The sequence below is a fragment of the Spea bombifrons genome, chromosome 3, assembly GCF_027358695.1.
Source record: "Spea bombifrons isolate aSpeBom1 chromosome 3, aSpeBom1.2.pri, whole genome shotgun sequence".
Taxonomy (NCBI): Eukaryota; Metazoa; Chordata; class Amphibia; order Anura; family Pelobatidae; genus Spea; species Spea bombifrons.
The window spans coordinates 79,117,504-79,135,783 of NC_071089.1; the positions used below are offsets into that span (position 1 = coordinate 79,117,504).

The 18,280-nt window shown below is 38.7% G+C and overlaps 1 protein-coding gene across 1 annotated transcript in view; it reads left to right on the forward strand.

Moving 5' to 3' along the window:
• Window positions 1–18,280, forward strand: part of CSMD1 (CUB and Sushi multiple domains 1) — a 645,996-nt gene that overhangs the window by 430,484 nt on the left and 197,232 nt on the right. Inside the window, exon 8 of the mRNA XM_053459630.1 lies at window positions 16,703–16,790. Coding sequence (XP_053315605.1) covers window positions 16,703–16,790 — 88 coding nt within the window. The remainder of the gene's footprint in view (window positions 1–16,702; window positions 16,791–18,280) is intronic.

Below are 18,280 nucleotides of genomic sequence, written 5' to 3' on the forward strand. Positions count from 1 at the left end.
CTTTTTCTTCCCTAATGAAATATCTGACATAAACAGTTTCTATTACTCATTCAGCTTAAGTCTGTTATTTCTCAACAGGAACCAATCAATTTAGAACATCCAAAAGCAGTTTCAATATACATACTGTAGATCGAATTGCTCTTGCAAGCAAATTCTAATCCTTTGATAGTAAGGTCATGATTCTTAAGAAGTTTTCAGACCATTTTTCATTGGCACTAAAATGATGATACAATCCCAATCAACTGTAAGATGATGAAATATTGGAAATAGACTATACAAATTTGCCCATAGTTTTAACACCATTGCATAATTGCTCAAGTTGAAAAAAATAAACAAAACTAAAACAGTAATCATGTTCCACCCCTCCAAGTGTCCACATCTGTCCATCAACAAGAAGGCAAACAAGTCCCAATGAGTCCTTTATCCAATATTGTTCCAAATGGGTAAAACATGCTGCTTCTTGATTGCAAATGTATGGAGATTCATGGTTACCTAAAGTTTTATTATTATAACAGTGAACATTGTTTTCTTGTTAGGCATCCAACCTTATTTTTGAAGCACGAACCAACTAAAATCATTTAACTTGGAAGTGCATTTCACATCTCAACTACACTAACTGAAAACAAAACAAAACACTTCCCTTCTTGTGAAATAGTTTTTTCTAACATAAAAGGATGTTCCCTTTTTAAGGTTCATGAACAAAAGCATGATTGAACAGGTTTTTGTAAGGTCACTGAAAATAGTTTCATGTCCCTATCCTTTTTTATCCATGGTAAACTCAAAATCTAATTTTGAAAAGTCTGCCTTCATAGCTTAAGTCTTTGATCTCCATAATTTTGCTACCTTTCTGTCAATCTTTTAAAGTTCCATGGTGCGATTTGTATGAACTGGTACCCAAAGTTGTACTGCATATTAAGGTATTACCCTCCAATTCTCCAATTCCAGTAACCCATACATCGCTCAGCCTCTGCCCCACCTAGTAAATGACACAATGCTAGAATTGTGGGTTAGACTAGGTTTCCACTTGGGTTTTTGTCCTGCGTTTTTTTCTTGATGAAAAACGCCAGGAAAAACGCCAAGAAAACTGCCACTGCATTTTCCTGCATTTTGGCGTTTTTTCTGGAGTTTTTTCTGGCGTTTTAGCCTTTCTGTGGAAATTGCTTTTTTTGACCTTAGGCAGTTTTTCCAGCCTTTACAAGTTAGAAGTTTCACCCAGCTAAAAGGGATTAGGATAAATAGCAAGTATCTGCCCTCTCCTGATGTCATTTACTTGGTAGACCCTTTTGTCTCTTTTCTGTGGTTTGTAAGGCATGCTTTATTTCGAATGTCTGCTCCTCTGGGAAGATTGGCCCCAAATGATGGTGCAAATTGTTTGCTGTTGCTTTTGGCATGCAGGATCCAGTTGATGCGTCGGGTATGTTTGTTTGTAATGGCATGTTTATTCCAAATGGTGTAAAATTCAATATGAACCAGTCCAGGACTTTGTTTTGTGTGAAACTGTTTGTTTTCAGCCTATTTCTCGTAGGACACACAGATACTGGGTCCATCCTCTGCATTGTAACTGTGGAAAAAACGCCATAAAAAATGCCAAGGCAATAAACCCACATGGCTTTTTCATGGCGTTTTTTCTCTCCCATAGACTTCTATTGGAGAAAAACGCCAAGATTTCCTTGCAAAAAACGCCAGAGTGTCAACATGCTGCGATTTTGAAAAACTGCCACAGAGCCCAAAAAAGCAGAAAAACGCCAAAGAGGACTGAAAAAACGCCAAACAGAAAAACGCCAAGTGGAAATGGCATTTTGCGATTTCCTATTGAAGAACAGCTAACATCTGGCTGCTGCGTTTTTTCACAAAAAAAACGCCAGGTGGCGCTATTGGCGTTTTTATGGGCGTTTTTAGCAAAAAAAAACCAAGTGGAAACCTAGCCTTAAGGTGTCAGCCATAGCTGTATTAATATATCACAAGCCAGCACACAGCCAAGCCTTGAACAATCTGCCAGTGGTTGGGTGACCCAAACAGGCGCAAACACTTGAACAGGGGTGTGCTAAGGCAGGTTCAGCGCCCTGTAAAGCAGTAGGGTGTAAAACAGTAGAGAATGCAAGCTGCAGTTAAGTCAGAGCTCCTGTTGAGGTAAAAGTGTAAGGCAGAGGGAGATATGTGTGAGCCACGTAGAATATAGGAGAGAATGTGTGAGTATATAGCGTCCCTGTATTGTGTTGGCGTGTATATGTTAGAATAGTATTTGGAGTATATGTTAGAATAGTTTTTGAAATCAGCATGTGTATGTTGATGTATGGTGTAAGTGTGTGTTTCAGCATATTGTGTTAGAGAGAGGAAGATCATCTCTCTCTCTCACCTAAACTAACAAGCAGCAAAAAAAGGCTAGGGTGGAATGGAAGCTGAAATGTTTCTCACTGAGTTGTGTGTCCCACCTGCTAGTCCCTTCTTAACACCCTACATTGCAACACTTGCCCCATAGCAACCAGACTGAACTACTGACCTGGTAATTGCCAACAGTCATCCTGATTAGTCTAGGGGCCCCTCTCTGCCTTTAATACAGAATAAACATGTGCTTACTTTTGCAGCAGTTGCCTGTGATTGCCAACTGTTGGAAAATCTCTTGGAAAATCACTTACCTGCCCAATTGTTTTTGTTGTCTAATTGTCTCTGTATTTTTGCCAATTCTCTAGCTAAGTAGAAGTACTTTTTCCCCCAATCCTATGTGTTTTCACGCATGCAGTGAAGTATTGTGTATCACAACTATCAAAAGCCTCTCCAATATCAAGAGAGTTTTGGTTACTACTTTTACAGATGTTTTTTTTTAACTGTGTTTTGCTTCAATGTAGGTTGCTGTGAACACATTAAGACTGCTCTGATTCATGCTGATCATAGACTTTCATTTTATTTTAAATGCAATTGAAGAATTTAAGAAATTAAAGGATTGTATTGATTTTGTGTTTGAATTTTGATTAGAAATTGGTGATACCATGTTCTCACTGACTTGCATATCACCGTTTTAATATAAAAACATGAGCCTGTGCCAGGCCCGGACTGGGACAAAAAATAGGCCCGGGCATTTAAGCCTGAGCAGCCCATATTTATTTATTTATTTATTTATTGTTAAAGCCCACCCTTCATGTACCATCTTTGCATTTAATCATTCAGACAAATCATTAACACATTCATTAATGCAGTCTCACAAATCAAGCAATTCATCCTCACATGAATTCATTAATTGTCATACGCATTCACACAACTCCTCCACACATTTATTCATTAATTCTCATACGCATTCACACTACCCCCTCTCTTCATCTTATCTGCCCCTTCTCACTATGTAACCCCCTTCCCCACTTCTCAATATGTACCGCCTCTATCTATCCCCTCTCCCCCTTTCTCACTATCTAACCCCCCTCTGCCCCTTTTCACTGCACCCCCCTCCTTCACCCTACTTACCTTGTTGCCGGAGCAAGCAGCAACTGCGACCGGGCCCGCGGCAGGGCAGGATTGACTTAGGGGCTGATGGAGCTGCAGCTCCAGGCCCCCACCTTAAAATAGGCCCAGTCAGGACCGGACTGACTGGTCCTATATGGCCGCATTAACGCAGAGCCCCTTAAGCCCGCCGCAACTACCCCCTCCTAACTATCTACCCTCTCCCTCTTTGAAGTTCACTTACCTGTCAGGAGTCCTGCGGTGCGGGTGCAAGGCCTCTGCCTCCCAGCTCTGCCACTGTATGGAACAGTATAGAGTGATGGGAGTTATGATGTACTTTTAGAGCATAATTAGATCATGAAAAAGACATTGGAAATGGTACAGCATAACACCCATCACTCTCACGCACTTACCAATGCACACATATATACCAATCCACACGTATATACCAATCCACACGTATACCAATCCACACATATACACCAATCCACACGTATACCAATCCACACCTTTACCAATCCACACACATATATACCAATCCACACACACATACCAATCCACACACACATACCAATCCACACACATATACCAATCCACACACACATACCAATCCACACACACATACCAATCCACACGCATATACCAATCCACACATATATACCAATCCACACACATATACCAATCCACACATACACACCAATCCACACACACACACCAATCCACACACATATACCAATCCACACACATACACCAATCCACACACACATATCAATCCACACACACATACCAATCCACACACATATACCAATCCACACACATATACCAATCCACACACATATACCAATCCACACACATACACCAATCCACACATACACACCAATCCACACACATATACCAATCCACACACATACACCAATCCACACACACATACCAATCCACACACACATACCAATCCACACACACATACCAATCCACACACACATACCAATCCACACATATATACCGATCCACACATATATACTGATCCACACATATATACTAATCCACACATATATACCAATCCACACATATACCAATCCACACATATACACCAATCCACACATATATACTAATCCACACATATATACCAATCCACACACATACCAATCCACACACATACACCAATCCACACACATACCAATCCACACACATACACCAATCCACACACATACCAATGCACACATATATACCAATCCACACATATATACCAATCCACACATATATACCAATCCACACATATATACCAATCCACACATATACCAATCCACACATATATACTGATCCACACATATATAGTGATCCACACATATATACTGATCCACACACATACCAATCCACTCTCACTTAATGCTTTCCTACCTTTCCTTTCTTCTTTCAGCTTCTTTTCCTCTTCTTCAGTTCTTCTGTCTTCTTCCTGGTTCAGAGGGCACGGACAGCGGTGGGCGCGGCTTCAGTGTTGTGCGCCGGGATCTGAAAACAAACCCCGGCGCACAGCAGCTGTTGCCGCGCGGATCACAAGGGAGCGGTATCGGAGGTCTTTAACAGACCTCCGGCTCCCTTGAGTGATTTTAAGCCGGGTTGAACCCGGCTTAAAATCACTCAAGGGAACCGGAGGTCTGTTAAAGACCTCCGATACCGCTCCCTTGCGAGCCTGCTCCTCCAGCGGCGGACATTACTGTCCGTCTCTGGAGGGGTGCCGGGTGCCGCAAGTTGGCACCCCCTGATGAGCGGCCGCCCCTGGAGTGTGGCGGCCGCCCCGTCGCACACCCCAAAGGTCGGCCCTGCCCTAAGGGGCCGGGAAGCCCCCACCAGGGCCGTCCTTAGGGGTCTGCGGCCGCACAGGGTTTAAATTAAAACATCGGGGTGTTTTTTTTCAACTTTATTTAACATCCTCCATGTTAAATAAAGTAAAAAAAAAATCCCCGATGTTTTAATTTAAGCCCTGTGTGGCCGCAGACCCGTAAGGCCGGCCTTGGTGGGGACTTCCCGGCCCCTTAGAGTGGCGGACCCGGTCGCAGTTGGTAGGGTAGGGGCCTGGAGCTGCAGCTCCATCAGCCCCAAAGTCAATGCGGCCCTGCCGTGGCCCGGCCCACCGGGCAAATGCCCGGTGTGCCCGATGGCCAGTCCGGGCCTGGCCTGTGCCCAAAAGTGTAGAAATGATGAGTCTTTGTGTATAGGGAACCTGCATAAAGCATACCAGAAGAGAAATTGGACCTTGCATTAATCTCATTTGCCAAGGAATGTTACATCATACCTACCTAATGTCCCAGATTATGAATGATAATTCATTTTGGGGGAGCCTAATGAATCTGTCCCTCTAGAATTTCATTATAAGTCTATCACAGTATTCTCTCATCCTAAAAGTCACAATAATTTGTAAACAAACTGCAGCGCATTCATTTCTGAACATGGTGATCTGAGATTAATGAGTATTTATTTGATGAAAAGATGCATTGGGATATCTTTTTAATGCCATATGTACTGTACATTTGGAAGGGATAACCATTGGGTTCATGATGGTCAATATGAAGCTGCAAAAGGTTTATCTTGGGTACCATCTTATAACCTTGTATTGTCTGAGGTTTGTTGTATCTTATACTCTCTTCTAAAATGTAAATTGCATAGGGACATTTTTGTTATTCTCTGATTCAAATCGGACTATATAAAAGTAAAAAAAAAATGTTTATTAGGCCTCAGGAAAATCAGTTTACATACAAATTTGTCTTTAACTACTAGATTTAATACCAATGAAATCTTCAATTAGATTAACTGTTTTAAGTGATGTACTTAACAGACATGGTAACTGGGATTTATCTGGGACTGCATGCTGTTCTTAATAAGCAATTGAAAAGACGTGAGCAAACAAAAGCTACCGTTTTAATAAAAACTGGGTTTAGTCTCTAAACACTTTAATGATGTTTTTCTTATATAGGAAATACATATTTGGCAGGGTAATTAGCTACGTTTGTTTTTTTTTATTACAATATTTCTCTATTGCATATTTCAGTAAGTTCTGCAACTTTAAACTTGAGTTTTTAATGCCAAGCTACTTATATCACACGTGTGTTGGGAACTGAAAGGGTTAAAGACTGCCTCGTGTTTGCACTGAAACATTAAAGCTCTTTCAGGAAAGCAGAGAATGCTACTGATATATTTTCTCTATAAATGTTGTTCCTTTGGTATATATATATGAAAGTCTGTAATAAACAAGACTGAAACGTTGACTTAAAAACCAAAGTTGTTTGTGTGGTCATTTGCAAAGTCCCTGGAGTGCCGGTAATTATTTTTGGACTTTATATATATATATATATCTATATATATAGCATTTAAGCCCTTAGGTTTGTCTACCTTCCAAATGTTTGATAATCTCACCTTCTTGTGCAATCTACATATACAAAGAAATGTTTACTTGTGATGCACAGTTTGCGGCAATGTTTGTTTAAGACCAACAATATATAATATAATTATATTATAAAACAATGACAATTACCCTGGCCCCCTTGGGGGAAAATATGCCCCAAACTGTGGCGCTCAGAGAGTTAAAATCTACTTTTGAAGCAGTAAGTTTGGCACACCATACTTCCCAGTACATAATGGTTACCAGCACGACACAGTGTGTGATAGCTTAGATTCACCTTTAAATTAATGTTTTTCTTTTCTTGTGCAAATGCATTTGCTGCTTTTTCCCTGCCACCCAGCTGTCTGCATTGCAGGACGTGTGTTTGGTCAATCAGTGTCCATGAGGGGGTTTGTTACATTATTATTTTTGCATTTGTTTTTCAAGGCCTAGTGTTAAAACGACTTAGTTTTACAGTTGTCTGGATATGATAAAAAGTTGGATACATTTGAGTAGAAAATAGCATGTACAACTGTTGTAGCAGATTACAGAATGTTTAATATAATCATTCCTCAAGGGATGCGTTTTGTCCACCATCCCAGAAATGTAGGGCATTCTGCTGGTATTTCAATAAATTTTTTCTCTCATTTACTCTCATGCTGGTATATGCAGTGGTCTGGCTGTTAATGTTAGAACTTGGAATTTATTTTCAGCTAAATCAATGTTAAAATAGACATCCCATAGTTAGTCCAGATGAAGAAAATTCAGTTCAATATTCATATGTTCTGCAAAGAAGAGTATATCGGACTTTATAGCAGCAATACAACTTAAAGAAGAACTATCACCAAAAATGAATGTACAACAGCCTGAATTTTGTGTCATTGGGGTTTATTCACTAAAAAGAGAGTTCTGGTCTAGTCAAGTCTCCACTTCCCTATTCATTATGAAGGCCCACCACTGGGAATAAGAGCACTAATCTGGCCCTGCATAATGCAAAGGGCTGTGCTGGACTGGGAAGGAAAATATTTGGACACCAACCCTATATATTTTATTACGTGGAAGAGCTCTTTTGCCCACAAGCCTCAACCCTTATACATACCTATCTGAGTCACACTATGTGCCATCCAAGAAGCTTCAAATCATTAAATTATAGTAAATTGTCCCTTAATTATAACAAAATATTACATTATTAATAAACTCCCAGGAACCAAATTATCTTTACCCTGAAACAGCTGTGCCATCTTTACCCCCTAAACAGCCTGTCTGTGCCAAATGTGCCCCCAAACAGCCTACCTGTACCATTCTGCCCCCAACATTTATACATCCATGCTAACACACAAACACTCACACAACCACCACTAACACACACTTATTCATTCATTCATACTCTCTCCTCCAACCCCATATCTCACCTGTAGCTTTCTATATGGCGGTCACATACTGTGCCCAGGGAAGGCAGGAACACAGCAGGGGCTTATAATGTATGTGACACAGTGGTAATTTATGGACCTGTGTGACCCTGGTTGTTGTGCCATTGGGCCACTAATATCATTAGGCAGCTGCCACGGCGCATAGACATAAGCGCAGCCACAGTGCTGCTATACCAGCCTGTAAGCCAGTCCTGCCTTGATAATGCATAATTCAATTTATGTATCTAGTACTATATATACATATGTCTATGTACGTGCCTGCCTAGGGGTTCTGGACTGTCACTCTGGGATTGCCTTACTGAATTTAAAAGAATCATTTACTGCGAATTTTTAATCCATTGCTCAGTCCTTTTACATGTATTATCATTTATCCAGCATGGACCCCTTTATGATGCTTTCAATTTGCAACCAAATACTTTTATAGTAGCAGTCATGCTTATGGCATAATGACAGAGAGGAGTTCATTATTATAATAATCTTATGCACTCACTTAAACCACATAACAACATTATTTCTTCTTTAGTAAAACTGTGTGTCAAGTACTGTAGGTAGATAGTTTAGATCAACTATGTTTTGATGGTTTTGTGTAAATTTAAGTATTTAGCACCAAAGGTAACATATACCATGCATTTACTGTGGGATATCCTATTAGAGTATACATAGGTAATTGCTATATACATTTATGTAATATAAGCAGTATATAGCAAAGTAATAATAAATATACTAAGTGCACTGTAATACTTATCTTCAAAAATAGTTTATCCAACCAAACCCCTTGAAACTTGGTATAATATCTGCACAGAGTGCCGTTTTTCACATTTTAATTACTTTACCAAGAACACTAAGCTTAATTTTAGAACACAGTTTTTCTGCCAATTTTGTCAATTAAAGTCATTTCATTAGTGTTCTGAAGGGCATAATATATTAAACAGCATCGACAGGACAGCTATTATAAAATTAATTAGCTGTTACTGAAAATGTTTTGATTTTCCCTACTCTCTTTGCCAGTATTGGGTTAATATTATTATATTAAAATGCAAATTAATCCTTTTTGTGGACTTTATTTTTTAGGCACAGTTTTTTTTAAGGAACTCGGCGGATAATTAGCTCCAAATATCATGGACAACTGATCACAATTCTTCCGTGGATTTAGGCAGCCTCGGTTGCTTCTCTCTCTTCATGTAATCCCAGAAATGCAACCCCATCATGTGTCCATCATGCTTCACCGTTGTCTGCAAGCACTCATTCTTCCACTGCTCTCTAGCCTGTCAGTGAACAAACTTTGCGCAAGCGTACCTAGAAGAATTGGTTCACTCACTTTACATTTTGTTAACGGATAATAAATTAATATGTCTATTTTTTAAATAATTCTTACTGGTACTTTACAGCATTTTTGTCACACCTGCCTAAAACATTTGATTTTATTATAACATAAGAAAATGCATAGAATATTTTTTAAAACTTTGTTGTATAATTGTTCTTAAACAGTTAATGAGTCAGTACATTTTGACACTTTGGCACTTATGATTTGTTCATCTGCTCTTTTTTATACAGCTAAAGACCCCAATGCACAGTTACCGTCATGCTCCTTTCATTCATGGGACCATTAATCTGCATGTCATTTTGTTAAAATGCACCCTGTACAGTAACCCTGTAACATTGACACTTAGTTTACCAGCATTTGTAATTATATTAGTATTAATAAGTCTATTAATATTTGTGAAAAAGGAAAGCAATACACCTTGGTAGATAAACATTGTCAATTCACGTATCCAGAAAAGTTGTTGTACATTTTGTTAGTGGTATTTTCCCTCTTTTTGCAGTGATTATATAGTCTACATAAAAGTAATCATCAGGATTAGTCACCCAAGTTAAGTGTAGGAATGGATGGAAGAAAGAAAGTGAGAGTGCGGCAAAGCGATCAAAGAATTGGAAAGTAGTGCCAGGAGGCTGGTAGATCATATGGTAATTGGGAGAAGAGACTGACAGAATTAACTTCACAAGAAGAAAAGGAGAGTGTGGGAATTGGAAGGAGACATTGGAAGGTGCAGTGAGGGAAGAGGGGAATTCCAATACCCACTCCCCGTCTGTCTCCAAGTCTAAGCGTGTGGCTAAAGTGTAGACCACCGTAGGAGAGAACAGCAGGATAGATAGTGTCAGAGCATGTTAACCATTTTCAGTGAGTGCAAGGAGACTGAGGTGGCTAGAGATGAAAAGGTAATGGACACAGATTGCATTCCAGAGGGCACAAGAAAAATGTGTGCTGTAGTTGATTGATTTGAAATTGAAGTTATTTGTGTTAGTACAGTAGGTGTAGGGGCAGGTTGGAATGAGCACAGAAGGAGGAGTATGCAGAAAGATAACAAATGGGATTGAGATTTATGGGAATGGGTTGCCTTCAAGATCAGTTAGTTGTTGGAAGGGTTTGAAAGAAGGAGAGAAATGCATCTGAGTTAAGGTGGGGTGATGGTACAATAGAAGGAGATATGTGAACTGTGGCGAGGCTGTTAAAAAGAAAGGGAGATTACATCTGTTTGAGGAGCAGGGATGCAGAGAAGAGGAGTGAAAACAAGTGGGTGTCATACTGAGGATTAGGGTGAGTGGGATAATAGGGGGTTACCTGCTGACTGCAAGGGAAGATGGTGTTGCCGTTTCAGAAGTTACCCTCCGGTGTAACTCCTATCATCTGTCCACTTATGAGGAGTCCATTTAGGATGTGGCCACATCAGCTACATTTCCAAGGAGCTTGTTTCAAAGTGAGACCTACGACTTAACAATATTACCTCACAAGTGGTCAGATGTGTTTCACATCTTGTCTTTACAATTGCAATTAAGCTAGACAAGAAGGCACCAGAGTTAACTCTTTGAGGGGTGTGGAGACAAGGAGGATAGATACATACCAGAGGGAAATAAGGGGTTAAGCAGGAGATAAGGGGTTTAGGGTGTACCAGATGAAGATTTCAAATAAGCATACAGGAGGAAAACAAGGGGTTAAGCGGGAGATCTTTTTTTTCACAGGTTTTACTCTTTAACTGCCAAAATCACTGTTTAGCCTCCTGACACCCAAAGTACGTGTTTTTTATATATTTATTTTTTATTTAAAACTCAATCCCACAGGATTTGGATGGAAGGAGAGGCACAGGATAGGGTCTGTGCCTAGCTCAAATGTTATCAGGCACTTTAACCCTTCATCCAAATGGGCATGTGGGGGGCATCTATGCCCTCCAAGGTTTTGTTTAGCCTCTCTTCCGGCAAACCATGGAATTGGAATGGCGGGAAGGCACATGATGAGCTCTCTGCTTTCCATGTTGCTATATTATCACTTATTTGCCAATAAGCAGGGTATGAGAGGATATTTGGGCTCTATACCCCCTACCACAATGCTGATTTACTACTTGCCTCACTGCACCTAGGAAAAGAGGGGGGAGGTAATCATCTGTACATGTAATTTATGTATATACTGTAGCATATAATTATAAAATACATATGGATTTGTCAGTAGTCTATGGTGATAAATAGCAGCAAATGATTTAGATTTCTAAAGTGATCTTTATTATTCCAATAAACCATTTTATTCTTCCTTCATTACAATTGTGAGACTTCTTTGAAAAGATTTGCTGTTTACATATGTCACATTTCATTTTCATCATCATTTGGAGACACAGTGTTACTTTATACTTTACTCTCACCTAGTTTATAGACTTGTCAGTCTGAGTGAAAAAAACTATCATTTTTAATGACACATTAGCTGGAATAAAATGAACGTCTAAGATTTCCCATTTAGCTGATCTGCAGTTATGTATTTCAAAAAGATTTTGTCATTGCCCAAGTAAGACAACAGGAGCAGTTAATATGATTTCCATTTTTCTCCCTCTGCACAGTAATGCTGATATCTCTGTAGAGCTATTCGTTAGTTTCATGTTTCTCATGTTAAAATTGTTTGACCACATTGGAAGTTTATTATTAAGAGAAATAGATAATAAACAGTGATGACAAAATAATGAAAGTGGGATTTGGTAGGAAAGAATTATCCTCTCTAAATGTCATCTTAAACTCGAATTAAGACTGTAAAACCAATTTAACTGGGTGTCTTTTATAGCAAATAAGACTAATAATCTGCTGAAGGTTAAATGATTTCAGAAGTTTCAGTTGTTATAGGACTTGTCTGAGTTGAACATGAGAGCAGGCAATAAAAACATATGCTGGTGGGATGAGTGGTTTTATACCTGTGATATTTACCATCACTTTACAGAAACAAATCACATGGGTATAGACAGAAAACAAGATGATATAGAGATTGGAGAACATAATAACTTGTAACAAAAAAAGTCACTTAACTTTTACTACTTGATTTACGCGACTGCATGCTATGGGAAGTTGTGTGTATGCAGAAGGTTGCTGCATGTAAGCCACTTCTGGGCTGCTGGCCTTAAAGTTCCAGGGACAATTTTAATCCCCAGTCCTGCCCTATTTACAATGCTTAACTTTCAGCAACACCATCCCGTTCAGAGCCGGCCGTAAGTGTTCTGGCACCCTGTGCAGACTACTCCTCTGGCGCACCCCCTCTGTCCCTCACTTCCCCCCTGCCCCTTCTCACTGCCCCTCCCCCCTTTGCCCCTTCCCACTGCCTCCCCCTCTGCCCCTTCTCACTATCCTTACTTACCTCGTTGCCGGAGTCCTGCGGTGAGAGCAGGAGGCGTCTGTCTTCCCGATCTGCCGCGATGCACGCTTCACAGCTGAGTGCCGGAGTCACGGAGAGTAAGGGGCGCCGAGCGGTTACTGAAAACTTCATGAGCGACCGCTTGGCACCCCTGCCCGGGACTTAAATTGAAACATTGTTTCTTTTGTTTGTTTTAACAACTTTATTTAATATGGAGGATGTTAAATAAAGTTAAAAAAAAAAACAAAACAAAAAAAAAAACGATGCTTTAATTTAAGTCCCGGCCAGGCGCCCCTAAGGCCGGCCCTGATCCCGTTATCCAGTAATGCACATAATACATAAAAGACAAACCTTTGGAAGTATGTTACCTCAATATTGAAGCCCCCTCACTTTTCGTGATCAGGGGCAGTTCCATCCTCACTTTTCCTTCTTGTAATTGCCAAATGTTATGTTATACACTAAGTGTTATGTCCTCTTTACCCATTGTACAGCTTTGAGTAACAATAACGATAATAATAATAATAATACATGAAAATGTAATATAAATTTACACCAGAACACTAAAAACATCTCACTTTATTTTGATTTATGATATAGAATGTTAGGAAGACTGGAAGCCAAAGTCTAAACTTGTTCACTACAGCTATTAAAGATATAAGACGTAAATGTTTATGTTAAATATTGAAATTATTTGGGGACTGGTAATTACTTTGCATTCCCTTGCAGAAAACAACCATATTTTATATATTCATAATGAACTACATGCATGCACATAAACTTTATGGTCAGATGCTAGGCTATGTATTATGAGGCCACAGGAGCCCATTTATTCACCATATAAAAATTCTCACTTATATAATTGATATGTGTATTCCATTATGTTTATCCGGCATCATTGGAGTCTTGCTGGAAAGTACCTCCTCGTAAAATTCAGCTATCAGTTATCGCAGCAGAAGCTGTTTGGATCTGAACTTTTCATCAATGCCCAAGACAAACAAATTTTGCATAGAAAAACATTTTTTTATAGGGAAGCCTCCATGTTTCCATTAAAAGTAAATAATTAAACATAGACATTGTTATAACATATTAATGTTCATTTGAAATCTACACTTGCAAGAAGGACATAGGTTGTATTTAATCAATGCCTGTGGTGTACAAATGTCTTCGTAGAACATTATCCATTAATACAATATATTGTATGTCTATTTTATGTATAACATAACAACCTTTTCCCTACTGGTTATTGATCTTGACAAAGATAAAAAACACAACTTAATCTGGTAAGCATGCAAAATACTATTAAGTTATAAATTATGTAACTATCTAGCATAAAACAAGGTTTTTATAGAACATATATTTTATAACCAGTACAATACATTGAACATGAAAAGTCTCCTCCATGGGCCCTTTCTAATTCTTGTAATGGCTCAGTTTTCATAGAATTAAATTGGCAATGATACTACTGGAATATGTACTTCAAATGTGTCATTTTTATATTCTGCTTACACATAACATGTTTGTTATTATTTTAACCGTTCATTTATACTATGTTTTGGTATTCAAATAAGCATAGGAGTCCATGACAAATAGCTGTATTTTTATATATTCTTCTTTACCTCTCTATCACATTGCTATCTTTTGTTCTCTGTGATCCTCTTGAATAGATTAAAAATTAGAAAGAATTCACCGCTTTATAGCAGTATAATCTAAAAAGGGAAAATCTTTATTGGGTAATTTTTAATTAAATCTTTAATTTCCCCAATGGGTAATATTGGGGAAATTATATAAATACATGCTTTCTTCTGTTAACCATGACATGTTAATGATACTATTGAAACAAGTATTGAATAAATGAATTGGTATCAGCATGTATATGCAGGTGTGTGAGATGGAGTGTCTGTGTTAGAATAAGTGTATACCTGTGTGTTCGTGAGTATGAGTAAGTGTGTGTGTTAGCATGTGTAGATTTCTGTACGTGTGTTTACATATATGTGCCAGAGTTTATTTTGGAGAGGGGGCAAGGGGCAATGATGGCACAGACAAGCTGTTTGGGGCACTGACAGGCTAGAACAAAGATGGCACAGGTAGGCTGTTAGGGGTTAGGGTGGCACCCAACTGCTTGGGGCAAATGACGTACTCACAAGCAGTTTGGGGCAAAAGTGGCACTAGAGCCCTACGGTTCCTAGTTACGCCCATGCTCTGAGATTGAGACAAATCAAATAGTATCTTTATATAGTGTAAAAGTATAATGCATTTATTAGATATTGATTTGATTATACATAACAATAAGTGATCCAGCGAGGAAAGGTAAATATAATGAATTCCAAGTGTGTGAATAATAGGTTTAATAGGATGACACGCATACAAAGAGGATGGATGTAGAAAAAATGATATTTAAGACTGCCTTGTGGTGGCCATTAGACAAAGAAATTAAAGAGTTTCAATTAAGCAATAGAAGGACCCTTGAAGCAATAATTAAATCGGTAGAAATAATATCAAGAGAAGATAGGAATAAAGAATGTATAATGTACTGTAAAGGGGTGGTCAACTGTGTTAATTAGACATACTAAGGTAGAGCAGAATAGAGTCAAGAGTAGAGTTCTTGAATACAGATGACAAGAGCTTAAATGAATGAGCATGGAAAAGCAGATACTGATAATGTAAAAATGGTGAAGCTGGTGGTTTCATTGAAGTATTGAGTGATTGTATATATCCAGGTGTATTTTATTACACTGTATAAAACTATATGAACCTTAAGCTTGATCTTGCACTTAATCACCCAAGAAAATAAAGAAAACATTCCGAAAGAAAAATGCAAATTAAGATGTGGAGAAAATTAATCTGATGAAATAGGACCACAAAACAGAAAATAGTCAGTTTGGTGATTTGACTCCTCCCTTAACTTCCAAGTTCTGGGTCTATATGATGTGTCTGAGCATCATCAACTTTAGCCTAGGATTGAGAGCCTTGTTAGCGATAAAGCCCTTTTGTATACAGATTTTGTTGGATCATTTTTCTCCACATCTTCATTTGCACTTACTTAACCAAGCCTTACCTTTGCTATCAGATAACTTTTACTGGAGCACAGTCTTGATTATTAAACACCATTCAGTTATGACATAGCAATTTTAAAACAGCTAGGTTATTCACTAATTGGTAACACAAGTGAAAAGAATGGAAGTGAGGATAATGGAGGAAAGGAAGGCTGTGAAGCTATGAATATTTTTTTTTATATGTAGCATTGGGAACATCACTCTTATGAACTCCTGGATCAACTCCAATTTTCTCCAGTCCATGCTGTAGAGTGGCAAGAATTATTTACGCAGTCAACGATTTGTACATGGGCATCAGCACTTTTAAAGTAGGAATGAACAGTTTTAAATGAATGTTGTCCAGCAAGAGATAACAGGGTATAGAAATACATACATAAGGAATGTTTTCAACCTAATTTGGCATACATGTTAGCGGCATTCCATGTTTGTGAGAAATAGCTCTCCTATATAATTGAAATGTATAATTGGTCACAATATTTTAGGGACATTTGTAGTTCACAAATATTACTACATAATTAGATTTAATATTCAAAACAATCAAATAACATTTTATTGATGACATTCCGAGAAAAGTGAATGCAAGCCAGGAAGCCTGGTTAAAACTGAATTGAGTAAGTATTCTATCAATTGAATCTTATTTTATTTTTTTCAGTTTTACTTTAAATTATGTGTAAAAGCAGGCAAAAATACAAGGTAGTCATATTTATTTACTTGCTTGTTTACCTATATATATCATTTTTACTGTTTCTAGTAAGTCAAGGAGGTGTGCCGATGGCTACAGACATGTGTCCTGACCCTGGAATACCTGAAAATGGAAAAAGAACAGGTTTTGACTTCAGGTATTTTTCTAAACATGTATTTGTAATATCTTTGCAAATGGTATTTCATATTTAAATGAATGCATTTTATGTAGCACCAGAGCAAATTAAGAGCATGATAAAAAATTACAAGGAAAGGTATGTTGTATTACTATATATTCTTGTCTTGTTTGCAAATTAAGTTTCAAGTTCCTAGTTTCAATTGTTCTTTAGTGTTTCTACATTACAACACAGTAGAAAGAAGCAGAATAGTGTATTAGAGAATTCCAACCAATAAAGTTCCGTATTTGCTCGATTATAAGACAAGGTTTTTTTCAGAGCTAATGCTCGTCTTATAAACGGGGTTGACTTACAATCAGACCTCAAATAGAGGTCTGACTATGAGACTAAGATCCAGATCCCCCGCAGCGCTGCAGGGGACCTGGATCCTCCTGCCTTATGCCCCCCATTTAACACTCCCCCCAAAACTTACTGGTGCTTCTGACTCCCTGGTGTGTAGTCGGGGTGCAGCGTGTAGACGTCTACGCGATTCGCGTAGGCAATTTCCGCTGCAGCCGGAAGGAGGTGTGGTTAGCAGCGGGGGTTGTCTGCGTCCATCGCCCCTGCTGCTAACGGCACCTCCTTCCAACTGCAGCAGAAGTTGCCTACGCGAATTGCGTAGACGTCTACCCGCTGCCCCGACTACACACCAGGGAGTCAGAAGCACTGGTAAATTTGAGGGGGTGTAAAATGGGGGGCATAAAGTATTTCTATAGGCAGAGTGCTCTATGATATGCCTTTTATCCCCCTTAATGTCACTCTGCCTCCAGATATGCATTTTAACCCTCTATACACCTCTTTGCCTCCTAAAATGCCTTATACCTCCCTATATGCCCCTCTGCCCCATAATATGCCTTTAAACATGAAGTGTCCAGAATTGGACAGCACAGTCACATTTTAGTACCTATGCCCAGTCTTTTTGTTTATTGCTCCCAAAAAATAATCATGTATGTTTGATACCCATTAACTTGCTTGCCTGCTCTTTGCACATGCACAACAACCTCACAACCACCTTATGTGATACGAGCAAAAGCCATTTCCCCCGACGCCACAGTTCCAAATTATGTTTAGTCTTTGAACTTAGACAGAAAATAGGTTGACCAGATGTCCACATTTTCAGTGACACTGTCTTGTCTGAGACGTCTTTTTCCGTTTCTGTTTGTCTTTGGAATTGTTTTCTGAACTCATGTTGCATCTAAAGGTAAATTGCATTTCAAAAGTCTTTTTTGCCACTAAAGCTAGTAAACAGAGTCAATGTCATGATATACACCCCATCAACTTTATCCCATCTTCAAAACATAACATCAGATTGTGATACAAAATTGCTTGTTTATCTTATGTTTTTATCTTAAAAACAAATATTTTTTTGACAGACTTGGGCCCCAAATTGTAACTATCCCATTGATGTGGCACACTTGTCTTGTATGTTAATAATGCTACTAACAAGCCACAGTTCCAAGTTTGAGCATGTA